The following is a 23,786-nucleotide window of genomic DNA, read 5'->3' on the forward strand; positions in this document are numbered from 1 at the left end:
TAATACCTTTATACCAAAATGTAAAGTATTATATTTTTATTTAAAATATTACATTTTCTCTTATAAAGACAAATACTTTATTCTTTATTAGTATTATATTTTTCAGTATAAATATTACATTTTCATCTTAACTTGATCCGTTTCACGAATAACAATATGTGAGACGGTCTTACACAAGTTTTTGTCTAAGCTATGTAATTTACTTATTATGCTTTTCCTATTTGTACACTAATTTTTATATACTTTTACACAAAATAACTTATATGTTTTGACTCGTTGTGGGTTTAATAGGTTGAGGAAATAATTATGAATAGATACTGCATTATATTAGAGTTAGTAGTATTTCAAAAAAAAACTATATTTTTGGTTTATGAGAGGATGAAACACAATTCGCGTAATAGAAGATTACGAGTTTAATTTTTATCAACACTTTTTTATTGAGCTTATCAAGCATAATCTGAATTTACTTAATGCACACTAATAGTGGTTTAATTTCGATGCAGTGAAATCTTAACAAAAATATATGTTTTCAAAAAACAAAAAACAAAAAACAAAAATATATGTAACAATATAAATATTAAATACCAAAGCGAAAAGACCCACGCGACGCAAGCATACACGCAAACGTTTCCAGAGTTCCAGTCCGGAATTTCTTCATCTCGCTGGTTTCCCCACTCTCTCCAACACTCTCTTTCCCTCAGAAAAAAGGACTGAATTTCCGATGTTCTAGAATCGCTTTTTCTTATTCTTTTTGGAGTCTGTACGGGCGAAATGGAGAGCGAGAACGTTACACCTAACCCCGCCGTAAATCAGTTGCCGGAGGCGGATTCATTGCCGGACGGTTTCGTGGTTAGCTCCAGCGCCGTCCCATTGGCTCTCAAGTCGCCCAAACTAGCGTCCGAAAAGGCACCGGCGCCGGAGTTGGCTGATTACAAGGAGGATACGTTGTTGGAGCCGGAGTTGAGGCCCGGGGTGATAGTCAATCATGTCAATTTTGGTGCAACTTCTGAAAGTGGGTGTAGGGACGCCCCGAGGGAGAGTGGAGTTGGAGGGGAGGGACAAGGGAGCTCCGAGAATTGTAAGTTGCGATTTCTTTTTAGTTCCTGCTAATTGTTTGATGGATTAGAATGTTAATTCTTGCGTTTACTCATCTTAATTGTGTTTAAATGGTTAAGAATCATCATTGCTCATTTAATCATGCATTTAGGTCTGTCGCTTTAATTTTTAAATTTGGGAGGTGCAGAAAGTACAGTTGTAATAACATTGTATGTTAGTTAAACAGGACTAGTTACAAATATGTATGTAATGTGATTGTCATTTTGTATACTGTATTTATGTACTTTCAATACATTTACACCAGCTATCTTCTCATGCTTGGATGAGTTGGATTATGTAAATCGGTGGAGAATGTGAATGGGAGGATGGAAGGGGAAATTAATAGGGAATTCTTGAGGGATTTGTTCCCTTGTATGATTTTTGAATACTGCTAGAATGCTTGATATGGTGTCAGGTTTGCATTCTTTTTACCAGGCATATGAGGGAACACAAACCCCAATGACTTAATCATCTTTCCATCTATCACTTTTACCAAACATGGGAAGAAAGCAGAAGTTGTTGGAAAGAGAGTAGGAAATGGGAGGGTTAATAACGAGATGATTCATAATATGAGTGGAAACTGTTAATCTGCTCACCTTCCGTATAAATGAGGACAACTGTTTACATATCAGGGAAAAAAAAAAGATTGTGCATTAACGTTTATCACATTCTGTTATACTTTTATCATGAACTTACTGGTTTTATTGACAATTTGTTTGCAGCTACCAGAAATCAGCTGGCCCCAACCATTAAGGAGGCACCATCACAAGAGAGCTCTGAGCACCGAAAAATAGTCAGTGGATAGTAATATCTTTTGCCTTCAATTTGTGTTAAAATCTTTTATAGATTTCATCATCTATTAAAATCTTAAGGAACAATCATCAACTGGTCCTTACTTTTCATATTTCTTATCATTGTTTTGGTATTTTCCTTCTTTTTATGAAATTAATATTAGTATTTCAACATAGTAATGATGTTATCATGTAGAATTGTAGAAAGGCTTTATTTATTTACCAAAGCTTGTAATTATTATTTTTCACATTTGGTATTTTAGGAAGCCTCTGAAGCAAAACGAAAGAATGCAAAACGCAGCTTTAAATCTGAAAAGGAATTTTTGGAGTTCACTTTGAAGTATCAACAAGTTATTGCTGAAAGAGATTCAGGTACATGTTAGTACATGTTAATTGACTGATTCATTTCTGTGATATATAAGTAATTTTTTCTAAAAAAACAGTAGGGGGTACTTACAAAGCTTGACAGAAGGTCAGTCAATTGACCAATTCATTCATCATTTCCCCTTCAATTTATTTACCTTCTTGTGCTTGACTTTGCTTTCTTTATCTATGTGTAGTTAATACTAACATTGAAATGTGTACTTAGACCAATGTACTAGTTGATAAATATGCATTATCTTAAAGGGTACATTTGTTCAAGAATTTCTACACCTATGAATTATGATGAAAGAAATTGGGAACCTCTAGGTGTGGGATCTCTACATTGACCAATGAATTTATGTTCCATTCTTCTAGGTAGCCAAAGAAGGTTAGTTTACATATTATGGATACTCTGGTGGTTATTCGCTTCCCAGCTTAGTTTTAAAGTTGTGCCTTTACATGGGAACAGTTGCTTGAAGTTGGATACACTCTCTCTCTCTCTCTCTTCCTCTTCCTCTTTGTCCACTGGAAATTTGTCATGATTTAGTAAGCTGTATTCAATGCTTTTCAGTCTAACTTTAATTACAAATTTTGAAGAATGGTATTGTTGGAAATCAACCCTTAAAAAATCATTGAAGTTATTATATATGAAATTGTTTTATGGGTAAGCAGGATATTTTTGTATTAAAACTGTGGCTTGAAAAAATATGTATAAGAAGTTTCCATCTTCAGCCCGATTTGTTCTCTTTCTTTTGATAAAATTTTGCTTTAAAACAGCAAGACAACGGAACTATACTGCAAATAAGCTAAGCTTTCATCATGCTGTTCCCAGCTTGCTTTGCTTCTTTTTGGCACAAATATCAAATGCTTTATGTGAGTAGTGCTGTAGTGTTTGACCAAGATAACCTTTGTCTTTAATGCTGTCCTGTCATTCTTATATGGTTAAAGACTTTGCAAATTGTTTTCCTTACAAATGTAGGAACTAAACTGCCTTATTTATTTGATACTACATTGGATAAAAAGGTCATTTTGCTTGAATAAAATGTATGCTTGAAAGAAAATTTTCTGTCATGAATCATGGTCGTAGATACATGTTGGCATACTAGTAGATACATGCTCATTAAGAAAGAAGGATACAATATTGCATTTAATTTAGTTCCATTTCACCTTTCCTTTCTAAATTGTTACATACTTACATGTACTGGCAGTCTGGCACCTCTTCTTTTATGGTCTGAATCAGTGGGATGATTTATTTCATTGCAGTAGTGTGATTTATGCCTGTTGCTCCGGAAAAAATTGACAGTATCAAGACATGATTCTGAGGTTTGCAATTCCCATTTCATGAGATATGGAGGCAATTGCGGATACTCACATTTAACATTCATGAGATCTCATTTGTGATAGAGATGGAAAAAGGGATATGTGAATGAGGAATGGGATTGGATGCAATAAAACTTTTTCAATAATTCAGAAACATATAATGTATATATGTTTATTAAAATTTCTATTTGATAGAGATGCAAATAACCTAGATGCCTTCCTTTATCTTTTGTTCTCTTACTTATGTTACATGTATATATTTTTCCAGCCATTGCTGTTCGGGATAGACTTGAGTCATTGTGTCGGGAATTGCAACGTCAAAACAAAATATTGATGGTAGGAACAAAATTCACTTCATGCACTCTTATTTGCTTCTCCTTATATGTTATTATTGATAAAGCATGATACTTCCAGTGGACTTCAATTTACCATTACATTTTCATGGTCTCCCCTTAGCTCTTTTCAAAGGCATCCTGGCTCACCAAGGTTGGTGAACCTTGATGATGAGCAATTGAGCATTATTCTAGAGTGTGATAAACACATTCTTCAGAGAAAACCAACATTACAAGATGAAAATCCATCACCAGTGTGATGATCATTAATGCTGATGCTCTTCTACTTCCCCTTCATGGTTTGGCTCCAGGTCATGGTGCATGTCAGCACCAAGCAAAAGTACCCAAAAGTGTGTTTGCAATTAGAGAAAATCCAGTTAAATCCATGGTAGTTGCTGTTAAGCTATTGCAGATCACAATGCATCACAGAACCTTTGCTCTTACAAGTTTGTTTAACATGGTCTTTATCGTTATTACATAGGATGAATGCAAAAGGGTGTCATCGGAAGGTCAAAACTTGAGATTGGATATATCAAACAAATTTCGAGATGCAATCAAGGTTTGAATAGTTTTCATCTTAATTTGAATACACTTACTTTCTAAAATGTGTGCTGTTTCTTTTCGCAAATCACAATTGTGCTTGCAATAATTTTTCAACAAATCAGTTCGGTCAGTGGTTTATGTATTCTTAGGGTTGCATAGTAGACCTTTATTATAATTATTAGTAGATGGATGTTGGAGAAGGGTAAAATGGCATTGAAGTTTGAATTTCTAAATGCCACTGGTATGTAGCATGTAGATGGGTTCTTCACTTCTTGTGTAGAGATCCAATGCCAGAGTTCTAATGCCATGGGTTATTTAAGTTTATTCTTTTTGTCTAATCTTAATTTTTTGTTGTGGTTTTCCAAAATATTGCATTACTAATTGGAAACAAAGTTTCACTTTACCTCTTTATAGTTGTCTTTAAATGTAAAGGGAGAGGAAAACACACTGTATTTCACACTCTTACTGTACAGATGAACCCTACATATATACATGAGTAGATAGAGTTCTAACCACACATAAAACATGAGGAAATGAGAGAAAGTATAACTAACTTATCCCTTATTTATCTAACAGTTGTTAATTGTTATGCCTGTGATTATAAAGAGATGTGAATTTTAAGGAAAAACTGAAAACAAAAAGAAATGATAATCTATTGGGCTTGCACATCTTTGTCTGTGAATTTTGATTCAGGATTTCACTGTGTTTATTTTTAGGAAGTAAGCAACAGGATGGAAGAGCAGAAAGATGAATGTCTATCACAGTTGAAGGAGAATGAGACGTAAGATTATTGGGATTCCTGGCTTGGCTAATTTACATGAATGACTTATTTTAAGTGAAAAACACTGAACTCCTGTGCCATGCTTGAAACTATAATGCAAAGTATATGCGATAGCTTTAAGTTTTAGCCTTGTGCAACTATTGTTATGGCTTGCTAAGTAATTGAACTGCAGGTTAAAAAGCAAACTGAAACAAGTCACTGATCAGTATGCTTTAGCTGAGCAGCAGTATACACAAAAGGTACTTCCTATTTACATGTATTACTTTAAGCTTCTGAATATAGTTAAAGTATTTCTTCTTTGGCTATGCTTCAGCTTAACTGTTATCTTTCTTTCATGCAGTTGAAGCAAAAGGATCTTGAACTTCAGATAGCTGATTTGAAAATTAAGCAACATGAAGAGAAAATAATGCAGGAGGAGTCCCAGATGAAATTGTATGCAGAACAGGTCTCCGAATTATTGACGACTGAAAAGAATTTGCGGTTGCAATTGGCAGCTGATGGTGAAAAGTTCCAGCAATTCCAGGTCTGTGTGGTAACCGAAGGACCAAGAAAGTTTATAGATAGTTTCATTAATATTGTTTCCATCAAATTTAGTAGTAGTAGTTTGGCCCATAGTTGAGTTTGATTATTTGTATTGCATAATTTGAGATATAGGAACTAAAATGAGAGTTGTCTTACTTCACTTCTAGTAAATTAGTTGTTTACTTGACCCAATTAATAGATTACTTTTAAACATTGACTTTAGTGGTGATTAGAATTGCTGAAAAGGTTGTTAGAGAGAGAGAGTGGGGGTGGGGGATGTGTTCCAGCCTCTTTGTGGACCCATCAATACCTCAATTATGTAAGGAAATGAATCGAGTATCTCCCATCTGCACTTTGAGTAGGAAGTTAAAAGGATTTAGTTTGACTACCTAATTAGGAGCCAGTCACACTATGTGCCCCTACCAGCAGATCACATAGGAAAAGTTTATAAATTAGCCAATGGATTGCCCTTTTTATGATGCGTTTTACAGTGGTGCTGAGATAGTACATAACTAGAGAAGAAGCTCTCAACTCTCAAGTAAGGTAAAGGTGTAAAAGTTTGGAAGTGCAATTCTGGTACCAAAGAAATTTAAAACTTGCATTTATAACTTCTTTGCCAAACTTATTATGTTCAAGTCTTAATGCTGTTAAGAAAAATTATGTATAGCCTTTTTCATACTCTAATTCTATTTGATCTTTTACAGGAAGCATTGTCAAAGAGCAATGAAGTATTTGAAGCTTTTAAGCAAGAAATTGACAAGGTATATTTGTTTTACTCTGTTCGCCCTCACAAGCTGAGTTGAGTAATGGTCCTAATGACTATTTTTAGCATAGAAGTAAGTGAGTTTCATTAATGCAGATGTCAAAATCCATAAAAGAACTAAAAAATGAGAATAGTTTCTTGAAGACGAAATGCGAGAGTACAGATATTGCTCTCATAGAGTTGGCTGAGGAGCGGGAACAGCTGAAGAAACAAGTGGAGAAAATGCGGAACCAGAAAGAGAGACTGGAGTCCTTATGCCGCTCACTTCAAGCAGAGCGGAAGGCCACCTCCACTCCTAGTCCTACCTCCGATTCACTTTAGGATTCCATTTTTCATATCAATCAATCAATTGTGTAATAATAATCATAATAATCAAATGTATTTTGTGGCTTGCCTTCACCACACAACAATTCTTCTTTCTTTTTCCTAGCCCCAACCCCCAAATTTTGTTGCAATCATCATCGGATTTGATTTATTACACTCTTGTCAACATTGACTAAACTCGTTACTTGTTTTATAGTTTTATTTATAAAAATGAATACTGTAATAAAAGTTATGATTCATTTTTTTTTAAATATACGGTGAAAAGATCCGATTGTATTTACTTTTATTAATAAAGAAAAAAAATTTAATTTTCATCCCAAATCTTTTAGATAATTATTATTTTCATCCTTCATTCTACCAACCAAGATTCTTTTGACTTCAATGAAGACATTTTAATTCATTGGTAACTCTCAAACTCTAAGAAGTTAAGAATAAAACTTAAAATATGGTCGCCTGAAAAAGAAAGTAAATTGAATAAAAAAAATATTTGACAGAACTATCGCATAGAATAACATTGAGATAGATGGGGTCTCTTTTATTTTAGCTAATAAAAAATATAAAATTCAAAAAATAGTTATATTTTGGCGTTGTGTTTAAAAGGGGCACAGTGGTGAATGATTTTAGTTAGAGAGAGAGGATCTTCTCATCTTCCTTCCAAAACCACCTCTTCCCGCAACGCCCGTTTTTGTTCATCGCCACCGCTTATGGCGGAGAAACCTACCAGAACCACCGCCACCGCCACTAACATTAGTTTGGAGGCCAGCAAAGCCGACAAGCACGTCTGGTTGATGAAATGCCCTCCCATCGTCTACCGCGTCTTACAGCACCAACACTCTGCTCCTCTTCCTCCGCCCATCTCCGACTCCTCCGCCCTTCCCTCTGAGAGGCCCGTCGCCAAAGTCATCGTCGCCGTTGATGCCATTGATAACTTCGACTCCACTGAGGTACCTGCTGCATCATTCGCATTACGCCACCTCACGCTTCCCCCTTTCTTTCTTTTTCCTGGAAAATATATATATATATATATATATATATATATATATACAATTAGGGTTTTTCATGAAATAATTTTATGAAGAATTCACTTACGAATCATTTTTGTGTGGTATAGATCATAGATGTACATGTACCTACTAATCTATTGATTACCTCACTCCAATCCAATTGTGAAAAATTTTGTGATTACCACGTTCATATTGCATTGCGAAAGCTGATACAAAAATTTTGTAGCTTTAGATAACACATTTTGTACCTAAAATTAACTGCTTTTGTACATGTAAACAAATAACTTTGATAATTGTTGAGACATAATATGATAGCTACATGCACAAAAACTGTCAATTGCATGTACATAATGTGTTACTTACGTATACAGAATCTGAAGATTATTTTTGGACTTGTAGACCCTGGTCCATGGTATAATTTGCCTTCCAATGTATGGATTCATCGCCATAAATTGCTTATCTTACATGTTCTCTAGACTCTAGAGAGTAGAGAGAGCCCTTCCATTGGTTAGCATTATTTTCCAGGAAAGCAGTTGTACTTGCACGCATTTCATCTGCATGGTTATGCCAAGCTAAAACCGGCCTATACCCACTCTAGTCTCAGTAACATCATGAACATTCTCAATGGGAGTGGATAGTTTCTTGTCATATAAACAGGAAGAAGAATATTGGAAAATATTATATACAGCAGAGATTGAAAAAGTGGTAGCACCTGCTTTCTAGAATTGAGGCATTGGACAAATGACTAATATCATGCTTGTTGCCTTCATTCTTATCCTTTAAAAACTGCACTTTTCTTTATAAATGTTAAACATTCAAAGTTCACTCAAGTACTTGTTTCAATGATCCATGAACAAACCATGTGTGTGTGTTGGACTTGTGATCTTCAAATTAGGGATTTAGGGTCCTGTTTAATAAAGCTTATTTAAGTTGATTGTTGAGATACTAGATTAAATAGCCCACTGTTTATATGTTTGGAAAAGAATTATGGATTATGGATTAACACAACTCTAGACTTATTTACCCAATAATCTATAAGCAAGTTGAAGTAGATTATGCAGATAATCATGCACTGTAATTGCAATCCGTATTCACAATCTTTACCAGGACCGCAGGACGTATACTAGTAAGCTTCAAAGAGAATAGGATCAGTGTAGTCCTGCAGGATGTCAAACCCAGAGGTAGGTTCAAAGTCCAGATTGCTGAAGTACCTTTTTAAGGATGCTTGGAGGAAATGTTCTTCCTATGATAATGAAGAGAATAAATATAATGTAAAAGCTCTCTGTATTTCCTGTCATTACCTTCATTTTCCAAAAGTTTTGGTTGATCTTTCCTATATTTCTCCCCTTTATTTTCCATTTTTTTGCATACAAGTCCTATTTGCTATAAAAATGATTGTACTTCCCTTTTTCATTCATTGTTTACATGATGACCAGTTTACAATGGAGTTGGCTGGTACCGAACCTGGAAACATACCGAAGTGCTATTCTATGGACATGTCGACAGACTTTATTCCAATGTCCATATTTTCTGAATCAGTACAGGGTACATCTCTCATTTTGTGAAACAAACAACTAAACACATAGTTAATGTTTTCATCTGCTCTTTAAAACTGTATTTACTTTTTTATGCTTATATCCTCAACTGACATTTTATAGAAGAATTTTAATGGGAGTAACCATAAGCACCACCTTTGACCTGTCTTTTGCTGGGAATATCTTCTAGGTTTCAGTTTCAAATGGTACTCATAAAACTAGAAAAACTGCAACTTTAGTATGGAATCAAGCGTTTAGGAGACTAACACATGCACATGTATGTTCCTGAAGCATTAAAGTCTTAAATCAAGGGTAAATGGCACCCTCTTATCACCATATTGCTCATTTATTTAAAAAATGTCATGGATGATTAGAGCATCATGGAAACATTTAGTCAATGCATCTTCTTTTGTTTTTGTTTTGTTTTGTTTTTTTTTTTTTTTCCCGAACAAATGACGTTTATAGTCATTGCTTGTTATGTTTGGTAATTGGTCATCTAAAAGATCAAATTTCACTTCTCACTCAAATTCATTAGATAAGATTGGAATGGGAGGAAAGGAAATGGAGGAAAGTATTTCCTAAAAATCAACCAGCAAAATATAGACTTCTTGTGCAGTCAGGATGGTGATGAATGATGTTTACCTCTAATGTAGGAAGGCTTTCTGTGGAAGGGAAGATCTATCACAAGTTTGATATGAAGCCTCACAATGAAAACATTGAAAACTATGGCAAACTATGCCGTGAAAGGACAAACAAGTATATGACCAAAAGTAGACAAATACAGGTAATCTTTTTATGTTCGTGATTTGATATTGATCAATTTTTCTATTAAAGTTTGGAATAATTTTGACCATTTGTTCATTTCATTTATTTATTAAGAGTTTTGTTTATTTCCTGAATTCGTCCATTATTTTGCAGGTTATTGACAATGATAATGGAAAACATATGAGGCCAATGCCAGGGATTTTTGCTGCTCCAAAGCCTTCTTCTGGATCTGCAGTAATTTGCATCTTACCTCAGTTGAACTTTTTCTTAAATTTATGGGAGAGGTGTACTCAAACTATATGCTTACAGATGGCAACTCCATTAATGACTTTGTTCATATAATTCTCTCTTACCAATTGTAGAGGAAAATAAAGAAATGAGAATATATATATATATATATATATGTCTTCTTGATTGTCTAGTCAAGTTAAAAATAAGTGCTGCCTGCTGTTTTGATAGGAAAAGAAGAAAGCACCTACAAAAGGATCGGAACTGAAGAGAACACGAAAAGACCGTGATGAGATGGAAGAAATCATGTTTAAGCTGTTTGAGAGGCAGCCAAATTGGACACTAAAACAACTTATTCAAGAGACGGACCAACCAGAGGTTAGTTGTCTTAGCAACCCTCTACCCCTTTGTTTGATCCTTCATGTTGGGAGATTTTATTCAGGGTTTAAGCATCCTAATCATCAAGTTGGGGTTTCACTATATGGATTTGTCTACTCAGTTCTAATTTACTTCTAATGCCACATTGGATCTTCACTTATTTATGTCAATCATTGGTTGACTGCTTGATCCATGACATTACCTGCCTCATTATACATGCTTTTGTTTAATTTTATCAGCAATTCCTGAAGGACATGCTTAAACTGCTGTGTGTCTACAATAACAAAGGCACAAACCAAGGAACTTATGAGCTGAAGCCTGAGTACAAAAGATCAGAAGATTCTTAGATTGATTTTATCTATTATCCATCCATCCATCCATCCGACTTCTTCTTTTTCTTTGGATTCCTTTTTTTTTTTTTTTTTTTGGCAATTTGATTTTGTAAATAACTTAATTCTTCTGTACAAAGAGGGGGGAATTAAACTGAACAACAAATTGTTTTTGCTTCAATTCTTTTTCTCTGTTTTCCCCTCCTTTTTGATGTGTAATTATGGTAACCAACCCTTTATTCACTGTGTTATGTTCTTCATCCTTCATGAACACTAAATCTAATTAAATTAACCCTCTCTATATAAACAACTTTTTATTTTATTTGTTTTTTTTTTAAAAAAAAAATGTGTTAAGTAAACTCGGAGTAAAATTCCTGTCTGTCACGTTATCTTAATTTTATTGGAAGAAGAAATAAATATTAAAAAAATGTAAAGAGCATATAGAGTATTATTTTAGAAAAAGTGCCAAGTGCGGATTATTAAGCTTTGATAAATTCAGATGTGAGGGGGAGGGGCAGGAGGATGTATAGCACAAGAACACTGACAGTTGGTAAATATAAAATGAATAGAGAGAGAGAGAGATTGTAGAGAATGAAATGGAGACTTACAGCCCACCTCTCCAAACTTGAACAGAACAGATTATTGCTGTATTCCATCAAATACAACAAAATACAAAAGCTGCTGGCAATATATTTAAAAATAATTTAGAGAAAAAAGAAAAAAGAAAGAAAATGAACAACCTAGAATTCTGTTAATCAAAAAGACGGCCTTTGCTCGCCGTCCTCCACTGCCCTATCATATCATAGCTGCTGCTGTAGCTGCTGATGAAATTACAAAAACTATTGTACAGTGCGGCAAACATAAGTGGATTTGCCACCACAGACCACGGAGGCTTCTTCTACTACCTGCCTATTTCACCCTTACCTCGCCATGTATCTTCTTCTCTCATCATGCTCCCCCCTTGCCCACCAAACTGTTCCACCTTGGCGTAGTGCATCTTTATAGCAGCCACTGGATCTGATACCCCCGTGCACTGCCCCCCTCCGACAAGGATCCCTCCTCGCCCAACAACGTTAATACCTAGCCTCCCCCTTGCTTGCTGCTGCATGCCCGACACTACATCAAACCCCGCACTTCTTCTTTGCATCTCTGAGAACGATACCTCTGGCCGCTGTTTCATGTCCAGGGCGAAAGGCTGCACCTCCCGACTTCTGTATACCTGAAAATCTGCTGCTACCCCGTTGCTGCTACTTATTTCTCTAGGATAAACAGGTACGCCATTCAAATTCCTTTCGCTACTTTTTACAACTGCATGAAAAGAAGTAGGGGGTTGCTCCATTTTAGTTGATGGCATTGCATAATTTACGAAAGCAGCAGGATACTTTGCCAGCAGGATGGTAGAATCAGGCAAACTGGAAAACCCAGTTTGTATTCTATTCCCATCCCAATAACCATAACTCCTCACAGGAAGATTCTCAGAGCCACGAAAGTTGTTGCACTCAAATTTGCCTGGTGCTGCTGCAGGAATACCATCATTCACACCAAATGACTTGCTGTTGTTGACCTTAGGATGCTGCGTGGTTGTCTCCTCCCTCCATTGTGAATTCTGCTGAGATGAGGGTTTGGTAAGAATTTGACCAAACAACTTAACATCACCATTCCTGCTAGGTTTTCCCACCTCTGAAGAACTACTACTCTGTGTCTGTCGTTGGTTAGGGAATGGCTGCTCAGTAATCGAACTGCCATGCGGTGAACTACTACACTTTCGAAGAACACAATCACCAGTTTTGAACCTAGCTGACTGGGTATTCCTATCGCCTTTAGGGAGGCCCTGAACTGATGAAGCTGAACTCTTGCAACCAAAATCTCCATTCTCTTTTGCGATTGACTCAGGTAACACATAATTCCCAATTATTTGCGGGGATTCAATATGTTCTGATATATGCTGCTCAGAAACCCCAGAAGATTTCAGATGCTTCAGATCACCAACACTTCCGAGATCAAGATTTGTTAGCTTACCATTAGAAGCGGCACATGCAATAACAGCAGAATCTTGAGACAGTGATTGCATTGGAGGTGACACCTGCAGAGAGCTGACATCAGACTTCAGTCTGGAGTCTGATTCAGAGTCGCCCTTGGTGTGACATCCAGATATATCATCCATTCCAGAACTAGTATCAGCGATGGTGGAAGTATCATATCCAGCTAGTTGAAGCCCAGATTTAACATTCAAACTACATTCTGGCAATGGAGCTAAATTATCCCTTGATTCTTCAGTTGAATTCTTTGCAACATCATCTCCTTCTCCCGCATTAGCATCAGAACAATTTTTGTCAGGCAGACACTCATCACCAGACTTATCAACATCTGGTTCACTTTGAAATGAGGATGAGATCACATTTCCAGCACCCTGCACAACTACATTAGCCTCATTCTTAATATCCATGTCAGATTCTATCTCCTGCTTATCCATATCACATGCATTGGGGCTCATATGGTTAGACATAAGTTCAGTATCTATAGAATCCAGGTCTCCAGTCCCATTATCCCCATTATCTTCAGAGCTGTTAAGGTCAGGCTTAACATCCATTCCCTCTGCTAAATCTAGTTCTTGGTTCAACTTCATATTTGGGGATTCCACCTTGATTCCCGATTCCTTGATACATACGGAGGAGTCAGTTTCTAGTAAACAGGCATCCTCAGCATCACTTCCACCTCCATTAGCATCCTCTCTAACCACATTCCCAGGCTGAGGACTAATTGTATCAAGTCCAAGACACTTCCTGGCCTTGCTGAAGAAGATCTTGCACTGATCCCTAGATCTTGTTTTGACAAATCTTGAGATCATGGTAAAGTCTTTCCCATAGGACGAGACAGCCTGAATGAACATAAGTTTCTCCTCATCAGTCCAATCAGTAGGATCCATCTCCCCACAACTTTCATCAGAACAGGTTTCGTCATCAACACTCTGTGTAACCTCAGGAGTCAAAGGCCTTCTGGTTGAAGAACTCACCTTCTGGTATTTCCACTCATGGTAACCATCACTGGGGTCAATAGAACTTGTAATGCAGGAACTCATAGCTTCAGATGATAGGGAACCACATATACCAGCCAATACATCAGCAGCCACAGTCTCTCTGTCACTGTTGCATACATCAAGACTGTTTGACACATCCAATTCATCATGTCTTGGCATTTTGGTTTCACTTGTAACCCCAAGAAGGTATTTAGAGGTACACTTCTGAAATCCAATCTCATCATCAACATTGGCTGCAACAGCAGCAGATGCCGCACCTAATATGTCAAGGGAAACAGCATTAACTTCACGATTCCATCTTTTCCCTCCTGATGCGACAAGGTAGGTAGATTTTCCTTGTTTTGTATAACCTGGCTTCCTCTTGGTTTTTGCAAAACAGTCTGACTTGTGATTCTTATAGTAAAATTCTATGCAGTCAGCAGTTGTTTTGTGATCAAGAAAAGAGGCAATTTTGCTGAAGTCTTTCCCAAATGTAGCAAGCTTATCAATGAATATTTCTCTCTCCTCTGATGTCCAAGGATTAATCATTAACCTCTCTTTTTCAGAAGAGCAGGGATCTTCCACCAAACCATTATTTGAAATGAATCTTGAAATCATCTTCTCCTTTTTATCTAAAATCAAAGCTGGCATTCTTTCTGTACTCCTGTAGACCTTCACTTTGGAATCTGAGAGTAATCTGCTTGTGAAATTTAATAATTCTGATGATGGCAACAAATTTAAATTCCCAACTGCAAGAAAATGATCATGAAAGCATAAGAAATCAGTACCCCCACCAAAAAAAAACATTAGATGTTAATTAGAAAGCTAAAGAACCAAATACAATTTTGTTCTAAATCTGAGCAGACAAAATCCATCTTAAATACAACTGTGCCAATTATTAAAAAACAACACCATTTCTAGATCTTTTTTTATATAATTTTTGTAAATTAATTGTGGCAATTACCTACTAACTTAGTTGCAAGTTGCAACAAGTACTTCAGCACCAACCAAATAATCCAATTAATTTATCTAGCTGGAAGTGCTCATTTTAAACCACTAAGAATCTCAGGATCTCACACTACTACAAGGGCCAAACATAATACCTAGTAAGGTGAATGTGATAAATTTTACCAATAGACATTAACTCACTATTCTTAAGCTGATTCCATAGATAGACCTGAAATTATAACGCACCAGGCATTTTGCCTATATGTAATTTCAATGGAAATAAGGAATGTGTACACAGATGAAGCTAGTTTAGGAAATTTATCCAGCTGCATTTAGCTTTCTTGTGTAAACGAAGTATAAGAACTAAAGAACATGATGTGTTACTCTCAGCATGCTAGAGATGGTTTATATGTATAGAAGAATTGGAGGTGAGGGTTAACCAATCATCAAGCATGATTTACAAGTTACAACCCCCATCAGAAATTGATACAATCCACTACTGCTGAGAAAAATACGCTAATGGAAGGATATGTGCTGTGGATCGACCTACCATTGAAGGCAATTATAAAACAACCAAAGAATGCTTTAATAGCCATAAAAAAAAAAAAAGAAGTTATATTCACTATTGTTTCACTATAGTGACATGGTGAAGGATACGAGTATGGTTAAAGTTAGGGATATGAGGGAAGTTTATGCAATTTATTTTTTGCTGAGCTGGTAACAAATATGAACCAAGTCTAATTTCTTATAAATTACAGAAATACCTAATTATTAAACAAAAAAAAAAAAGGTTCATCAACTACTTATTATGATAAGTCCTTATTATCTCAGTTTCCAACCATCACTAATCCCTAATTTCATAGAACGTAACACAACAACCCCCCCGCCCTCCCCAGGGATACTCAGCTTCCAATTACACTAGCCTGTTAAAGTAAAGAAACACAACACCTTAAAAAAGAATATTGAGGTGAGATTTATTTGCAGCAAATTGTTTTGAAAAAAAAATACTCACATATACAAATGAAAAGGAGGAAATTTTCACACACTAAAAAATAATAATAAGATGTTTGTTTACCAGCAGAAGAAGGTCGTGAGCGAGAAGACAAGCGGTGCTTTTGATGGCCAATATGCACAGGCCTTAGGCTCAAATCAAACTTTCTCTGAGACTTCGCACGGAATTTTCTTAAGGAAAGCATGTTGGTATCTTCCTTCCATAGATGATGAAAGACCTTGAACTTGAGTGCAAGAATTTTCTCCTTAAATTGCTGGTGCTTCTTCCTCTTGATAACTTTCTCTTTAATTGCAGGGTCAACTACCAACAAAGAACTAGATGCTCTTGAAATATCAAAACTACAACCATTTGCTGGCAATAAACTGTTCAATACTTCAGCTGCTCTATTTGCAGATTCCTTGTTGGCAGCAAATATTAAATTATAAAAATCATCTCCACTACAATTTAGATTGCCATCAGAAAGAGATCGATGGTCACCAGCAATCATTTGAGAAGTCTCTTCACAGGTAGATATTTCATTTGCATTTTCCTCTTCCGAGCTAGGCAATGCATTTTCTACTTCCAAATATCTACAGTCAGTAACATCTGTCATCACTAAAGCTTCAACAATTTTTTCTTCAGAGACAGATACATTCTTGTCAGTGGAAGTCACTTCAACAAGCTTAGATGTTGCACTACCAGGACTATCAATATCCAAAATTTTAACTTTGACATCTTCAGCTCCAGGTGCATCATGTATCGTACCCATATTTGTGTCTCCAAACGAACTAATTTCTAAAGAAATAAGTCTATTGGACACATTGGGGGTAGCACCTTGATCTTCAAAAGGTTTTGACTCACACTCCTTTGGGAGAGAACTGGAAGCAGATGGAGCAGGGCACCTATTTTCAGTTCCAGAATTCAACGACTTCAGTTCATTTTCAAGCATATCAATTTCTAATTCAGTTTTCTCTACAACCTTCGAAACATCATTTTTCCATACAAGCAACTTGTTTAGTGCAGTGGATCTTATGTAACCACTATCATTAAAACTTCGAGCATCAGATTGTAGCAATTCATTGATTTTAGTGTTCAAATTGGAGATTTTTGTGAGGTCCAAATCCTCTAAGTTAAACACTATATCCTCAGGATGACTAAGTGAGACAGCACAGGGAGATCCAATTATATCACCCGAGTCTTGATCAGCATGCGTTGCTTTCACAAACTGTTTCTCCTCAAGCCCTGTGAAATTAGAAGCACAGCCAAAAAAAAAAAAAAAATTGGCATAAGTAATCAACTGACAACAAGAACAACATAATTAAACATAATTACCAAGTGCATGTGCATCAAAGATTTCAGTTCAAAGAAATCCATAATCTGATATCAATACACTAGATAACTAATCAAGCTGATTGATACAATTCACTTGACTAGGAAAATATTGGTGCTTGTCTCACTTGACAAGAGTAACACATCAAACAATAAGAGCATTTACTATTTGTTTACAAAACTGAATTTCTATGGGGTTCTTACAAGCTCATTAAAGAGTTAGTAATGTAACAGTTGTATAGATATATCAATTGAAGACTGTAAATATGCATTTAAGATATGGAGAAATAAATTATTCAAGCCCAATTAAAATTCAAATACAAATCTAGGTTTAATGAGTCAAACCTGAACAAAATTGATGAATAAACCAATACTCAGACACAACTCCAGTCTAGGACTCTAGGTTATTAACAAGTTGACACAAGAAGACTGAAATAACTACCCCTAATCTTCCAATCTAGGTTAAACGAATCAATGCCAAACCAACTTGGAGAATAACCCAAGGCTCAAATATAGCACAAATCTTGGTAACTAACAAGATAATATGAGAATAACCAACCAAGCAACTCCTGGTCATCCCAGGCTTGGCTCAACTAGCATTCCCCACTTATTAAAGATGGTTACACTTCACAAACATCTTTGGTCATATTGCAAATATCAATTGCTAAAACTATCAACAATAAGATGAATACATGTGCAGCTAGGAATGCTCTTTAGAGTAACAAATGGAAAACATTTAATCAAAAGCCAAGTTTAAGAACAATTGTTAGAGATTGATGGAAGTGAAATTCATCTGGCAATCAACTCAACCAAGATTAAGTACATAATTGAATATGCAATACATTAATGAAGGTTACATTAAAATGTTACAAAAAGAATAGAGAAAACACAGAGCATATGTATTTAGCCTTTGGTTAACTCCAAAGCTTGGTAAATTATATTTCTTTTAACTCTTCTTAAGGACAAGTGGACAACCTTCAAAGTGATTTCATATGCAAAAGTTAAGACACTCCCCACACAACTATTCCTAAAAAATACCTAATTTCATTAGACTTTCAAGTCAAACACAACCCAATGTAGGGACATAAAAGGTCCTTCCTCAGCCGCAGCTCACACTTTCCATCAAAGTACCTTTAAGCATCTTTACCATAGTGGTTATCCTCAAACAAGCAACATAACTTAGATCCTTTAATGGCCTCATTTAAAAATATGATACAGCTTCTTTGTTTTCTTACTTTTTTTTTTCATTTTGGGGTGAGGGAGCTTTGAATTGTTAAACATGAACCACTCTGTAAATAATAATTCATGAAGGAATTTAACAAGTTTTTTTTTGTAAATATTCAATATGTGAATTACCTGGCGAAGAACTACAAGCAACAGATGAAGGAGTAGCAGGAGATGCACAGTCAGAGGAACCTGCAACTTGAGGACTTTTATCTGCCAGGATTACAGGATTAGAATGATTAGCTTCCAAATTGTTACCAGAATTAACTGTACAATTCTTGATTGCACTGTCATCAGGGCCTTCAACCTTCTTCTTCTCATATTTTGCCAGCCCCTCACCCCAACCAAGGCGTGGCTTCTTACGCGAATTAGTCTCTTCCATTGGAGCAGATGATGTGACACAGGCAGTTGCATCTCCAGAAGGGGACTGGATAGGAGTCAAATTTTTGGGGTGCATCTCTGCCTTTGTTTCATTAGACTCCTGTCCAGTGCTCTTGGAGCTGTTTGAATGGCTAAAGGAACCCCGTGAAGACAAACTTCCAGAGCGTGTCCATTTGAGAGGCTTCCATTCTATTGATCCCAGTGAATTCTCCCTCTCAACCCTCTGGCCAGTGCTTCCCAATCCATTTGTACCACTCTTGTTATTCTGATCTCTAGAGTGAGATTGATCTCGTGAATTGACATACTCAGACTGAGGTTGAGAAGAATGGCAGTTCATCGTTCCATCCACCAACCTCTGATCATTTGTCTCATTCAATCTTCCTGGGCCATTAGGTGACGTGGTCTCCCAAGAATGGCATCGCCAATCCCTTTGACCAAATGACCCTCTACTATTTTCCCTGCCGTTTCTGCTATACTTTCCCTCCCCTCGTGAACCAGAAGGCCGACCACTATCATCTTCTAGAATCTTTTCACTGGATCTCGACACCATGAAGCCATGTGCCGGTTCTTCCTGATAAAGGTGCCAACCACCCTGCTTACCGTGACCTAAATCAGGAAAAAAGAAAACAAAAACAAATAGGCTGAGAAAGAAACCACCAAATACATAAATTTGACAAACCGATAATAAACCATCCATGAAATAAAAAACCATACCAAAAAGTTAAACTGTTTGGAAATTTTAATAACTCCAGTAAACCTCAAAAGGAAACAAAGTAAATTTGTGTAGATCTAGAGCTATCCACTCAATAAATAGACACTGACATGAAATTTAGAGATAAGCTTGTCAGATCGGAACCAGAAACAATCATATACCTCCCTTCCCATGTCCTTACTCGACCTAAAACCCAGATTCCCCCACCCTCCTCTATGCACATACAGACATGTATGGATCTAAACCGGAAGAAAATCTCTCTGCGACTCAATTTATGCCCACCAAACGGCCAATAAAAACCCAGTCCCAAAGCATACCCAGTAAGTTTACAGTTCTCTCTCAACCTATCTTGAAATCAATAAACCCAAATGTTTTGAGAAAACAAAGTATCGCCTAGGTGATCCTACTTCGTATAAATTTAATTCCATAAATATATGCATAGAACCCTGGAATAACCCCGGAAAGATACAGCGGAACCGCATCTCCCTCCCCCAAGCCCAAAAAAGTATGTAAGAAAGGGAAAGAGAAACTAACCAGGAGGATATCTGGAGCGGAAATCCGGCACCCAGCGAGACGAGCTATAGTGGTGGTGGTTCAAGGGATGCTCCCTCCATCTGGCTCCACCTCCAAAACCACTGGCGCCGCCCCCTCCACCACCTCCGAGCAATTCCGACCGCTCGTGCTTCCTCTCCCTGAAGAAGTCCTTCCGATCCCAAGGCGACGGCTCCGGCGGCATCAATGATTTTCCCCAATCCTAATCCTCCTGTCCTCCCCCTGTTCAATCGCATCCCACACTCCACCAAAACCAGGGCCAATAAAATCCCCCCAATCGGAAGCCACAACCTGCCGCACAAAACTAGGGTTAGGGTTTGCTGCGGGCGCAGAGTGAACGAAAATCCCCTCTTTCTCTCTCTACAGGAGCTTTCTCTCTCTAGAGAATGCGAGTGCTTGTGTTGAAACGATAAGAGAATGGGAACAAAAGAAAGAAAAGAGGGAAATGAAAACCAAACAGAAGGAAGGGATTTTTTTTTTATTTTCCTTTTTCCTTTTTTTTTTAAATAATAATAATAATTCATTTCTATCTCTCTCTCTCTATCTTTTTTGTTTGATATAATGAGAGAGAAAGCATAGAGGGCTGTGTGCGGATCTCAACGGAACACTCAACCACACTTTATTCGAGTTTCGCGTCCGCTGCATTTTTTATTTTTTTCCCCTCATTTTATTTTTTTATTTCTCTATTATTATTATATTAATAAAAAATAAAATAAAGAGAAATTCATTAAAGTCGATATCAACCCTCTCTTGTCACGGATCTGTCCCGCTTTTTTACTTTCGTGTTCATTATGTTTTTGCTAATTACGGATATGCCCTCCACCACTCCCCCAATTTACCACAATCAGGAGATGACATCGTTACGCGTGCTGTTTCATACACGAACTCCTTTGACTTTCTTTTTTCTCTTTTTTTCTTTTAATTTCTTTCCTTTTTTGTTTTTATTTTTATTTTTCGCTTTATTACAATTGCTCAGTTGTGCCGTACGAGGAGATTTCCCAAAATGACCAAAATCTCGCAGCGTGATTCGGACCTTAATCACTTTAATGATGTTTGTTCTAATCCAAGAGCATTGCTTAATATGGGAAATGTTTTAATGCGTTATACAATAATATAAAATTCTTCATATATTACCTCTATATTGTGTAATTACACGTAAGCGAGTTTATCCGTTGTAAACCTATGATAAATGTCTGCATGTTCCTTCATTATCCAAAAAACTTTATCTTATATAATTTGTCAGAATTTTCGATGTACTGTAATTAGTTCATTGTTTAAGATTTAGAGTTACAGTAAAACGTTTTTCAATACATAATTGTAATTACATAAATACTATATTTAAAACATATCATTTGAATTTGTTTCTATATATGTAATTTATTGAAGTTATTATAATATATTAATCAATATAATTTAAAATATAACATTTAACCAAACAAATTAATATTATATTCTTATAATCTAAACCAAACACGTTACAAAATCTCACATTATATTTCAAAAAGTAATCATATTATTTAAAATATTCTCACATTTACAAAATCTCACATTATATTTCAAAAAGTAATCATATTATTTAAAATATTCTCACATTTACAAAATCTCACATTATATTTCAAAAAGTAGTCATATTATTTAAAATATTCTCACATCACATTAACCAAATGCCTCCTAAAAAGTAACTCCATATGTAAAATAAATGGGCATTGAATGTACCACCAGTGTCACCGTATAAAAAAAACTAACCATTTCCTATAAAATATAATTTTCATGTTATTACTTTTTGATCTTTAAATTATACAATAATACAATTTTAAAGAAAGAAAAATTACACTTTTCATCCCTAAGTTATAGAGTAATTGTAAAATCTTTCCCTAAATTTTAGTCATACTCACTTTTCATTCCTAAGTTATCATTAGCGTTGCACTTTTCGTTCCTAACTTAAGTGTGCAAACTTCGGTAAATTTTCGATTAACTATTCTTTAGTCGAACTTTTTCGGTTCAACGCCAATTTTTTAACGAAGTTTTTCGGTTAACTATTTTTTAATCAAAATTTAACGATATTTGCACACTTAAGTTAGTGACGAAAAGTGCAATGTAATGATAACTTATGGACAAATTTTGTAATTAGTATAACTCATGAACAAAAAGTGCAACGTTAATGATAATTTAGGGACGAAAAGTAAATATGATCAAAACTTATGGACGAATTCTACAATTACCCTATAACTTAAGGATAAAAAATGCAGTTTTCCCTTTAGGATGTGTTTGGAAACCCGAAAAATGAATTCTGGAAATCATTTTCTGAGTTTCCAATGTTTGGGAAGTAGGAAAGTAGTAAAGTCAATGGAAAATAGAATCCGGTCAATGGAAAATACATGCATTTTAACGGAAAATGACTTCCCCTTTTTTTGGGAGAAGTCATTTTCCGCCTCTTCTTCTTCATCGCATACAGTGCTTCTTCTTCAGTTCTTCGCAACTTCAACACCACAAAACATTATTTCCGACCACCGGAAATTGTTTCCGACTTGAAAAACCATATTCTGGTTTCCAAAGTCGCCGGCGATCGGTTTCCTTGCCGGAAATCAAACCAGTGCTCTGGTCTGGTTTCCGGCATATGAAACCTTTTTTTTTTTTAATTGTTTTGCTCATTTTCCTTCTTATTTTCTAAAAAATGATCCAAACACCATTTGAGAATTTTCTGTTGTGCAGCCAAACACAGGAAAGGAAAACATTTTCTGGAAAATTACTCATTTTTTATAAGTCATTTTCCTGCCTTCCAAACACACCCTTAAAGAAAAAGTGACAGTTTTAGTCCATTAATTTTACTCATATTGTATACTCGGTCCATGAATTATTTTCATATACAATTTATTTTTTTTAGTTTTAAATGTGTGTAAAGTAACAATTTTAACTTTTAATCTACTACTAACAGATTATGTTAATATTAACAATGCTACGTGATTATTGTTCAACAAATGCTATGTTGATGGCTACATTTGCATTGCATAATCAGAGTATGTTTATTGTGGACCATCTCACGGATCCTTATATGTGAGATGAGCCATATCATTATAAAAATGTAATAGTTATGCTGAAAAATGTAATATTAATCATGAATGAATTGTTTGTTACTTATAAAGAAAAATAAAATAATTTTGAAAACAAAAAAAAAATGCAACTTTTAGGATCCATTTAGAAACGTATAAAATGTTTTACGAAAAATGATTTCCAGAAAACATTTTTTTTTTGCTGAAAGTTAAAAAATGACATTTTTATGTTTTGTTCATTTCCTGTAAATGAATATATTATTTGTTATAATAATAATAATAATAATAATAATAATAACAACAACAATAATAAGTGGTGGTGGTGGCGGTGTGGTGGTAGGCTAGTAGCGATGATGGTGATAATAATAATCACATAAAACTAGCATGAAAAGATATGAGAGATACGAGAGAAGTATGAAAATAAAGAATTCAGAAAAATGCATTTTCACTAAATAAATAAATAAATAATCCACTGCCTGTCTGCAAAAAAAAAAAAAAAAAAAAAAAAAA

At 35.6% G+C, this 23,786-nt stretch overlaps 3 protein-coding genes across 3 annotated transcripts; 2 read left to right on the forward strand and 1 right to left on the reverse strand.

The window, feature by feature from the left end:
* Positions 1 to 590: 590 nt before the first annotated feature.
* On the forward strand, positions 591 to 7,085 carry LOC116023209 (alpha-taxilin-like). The gene is made up of 10 exons (XM_031264195.1): positions 591 to 1,078; positions 1,818 to 1,888; positions 2,150 to 2,258; positions 3,838 to 3,905; positions 4,383 to 4,460; positions 5,161 to 5,225; positions 5,398 to 5,464; positions 5,566 to 5,748; positions 6,452 to 6,508; positions 6,607 to 7,085. The coding sequence occupies exons 1-10, from the start codon at positions 772 to 774 to the stop codon at positions 6,829 to 6,831; spliced, it is 1,230 nt and encodes a 409-aa protein (XP_031120055.1). The 5' UTR covers positions 591 to 771; the 3' UTR covers positions 6,832 to 7,085.
* A 338-nt stretch (positions 7,086 to 7,423) lies between these two features.
* On the forward strand, positions 7,424 to 11,252 carry LOC116022345 (general transcription factor IIF subunit 2-like). The gene is made up of 6 exons (XM_031263026.1): positions 7,424 to 7,778; positions 9,275 to 9,383; positions 10,027 to 10,157; positions 10,292 to 10,372; positions 10,598 to 10,744; positions 10,984 to 11,252. The coding sequence occupies exons 1-6, from the start codon at positions 7,449 to 7,451 to the stop codon at positions 11,089 to 11,091; spliced, it is 906 nt and encodes a 301-aa protein (XP_031118886.1). The 5' UTR covers positions 7,424 to 7,448; the 3' UTR covers positions 11,092 to 11,252.
* A 403-nt stretch (positions 11,253 to 11,655) lies between these two features.
* On the reverse strand, positions 11,656 to 20,671 carry LOC116022344. The gene is made up of 4 exons (XM_031263025.1): positions 20,209 to 20,671; positions 18,714 to 19,568; positions 16,113 to 17,270; positions 11,656 to 14,838 (listed from the first exon to the last, which is right to left on the reverse strand). The coding sequence occupies exons 1-4, from the start codon at positions 20,408 to 20,410 to the stop codon at positions 11,975 to 11,977; spliced, it is 5,079 nt and encodes a 1,692-aa protein (XP_031118885.1). The 5' UTR covers positions 20,411 to 20,671; the 3' UTR covers positions 11,656 to 11,974.
* Between the last annotated feature and the right edge of the window lie 3,115 nt (positions 20,672 to 23,786).

The sequence above is a fragment of the Ipomoea triloba genome, chromosome 6, assembly GCF_003576645.1.
Source record: "Ipomoea triloba cultivar NCNSP0323 chromosome 6, ASM357664v1".
NCBI lineage: Eukaryota > Viridiplantae > Streptophyta > Magnoliopsida > Solanales > Convolvulaceae > Ipomoea > Ipomoea triloba.

Bases quoted from the DNA above. Each gene is read 5' to 3' on its own strand.
- LOC116023209 (XM_031264195.1), top strand. From the start codon at position 772: ATGGAGAGCGAGAACGTTACACCTAACCCCGCCGTAAATCAGTTGCCG. The intron at 3,906-4,382 runs GTAGGAACAAAA...GTTATTACATAG, and splicing joins GTCAAAACAAAATATTGATG to GATGAATGCAAAAGGGTGTC. The intron at 6,509-6,606 runs GTATATTTGTTT...TCATTAATGCAG, and splicing joins TTAAGCAAGAAATTGACAAG to ATGTCAAAATCCATAAAAGA.
- LOC116022345 (XM_031263026.1), top strand. From the start codon at position 7,449: ATGATTTTAGTTAGAGAGAGAGGATCTTCTCATCTTCCTTCCAAAACC. The intron at 10,158-10,291 runs GTAATCTTTTTA...ATTATTTTGCAG, and splicing joins CCAAAAGTAGACAAATACAG to GTTATTGACAATGATAATGG. The intron at 10,745-10,983 runs GTTAGTTGTCTT...TAATTTTATCAG, and splicing joins AAGAGACGGACCAACCAGAG to CAATTCCTGAAGGACATGCT.
- LOC116022344 (XM_031263025.1), bottom strand. From the start codon at position 20,410: ATGCCGCCGGAGCCGTCGCCTTGGGATCGGAAGGACTTCTTCAGGGAG. The intron at 17,271-18,713 runs GTAATTCACATA...CTAATTTCACAG, and splicing joins TGCTTGTAGTTCTTCGCCAG to GGCTTGAGGAGAAACAGTTT. The intron at 14,839-16,112 runs GTAAACAAACAT...ATTTTCTTGCAG, and splicing joins CTCACGACCTTCTTCTGCTG to TTGGGAATTTAAATTTGTTG.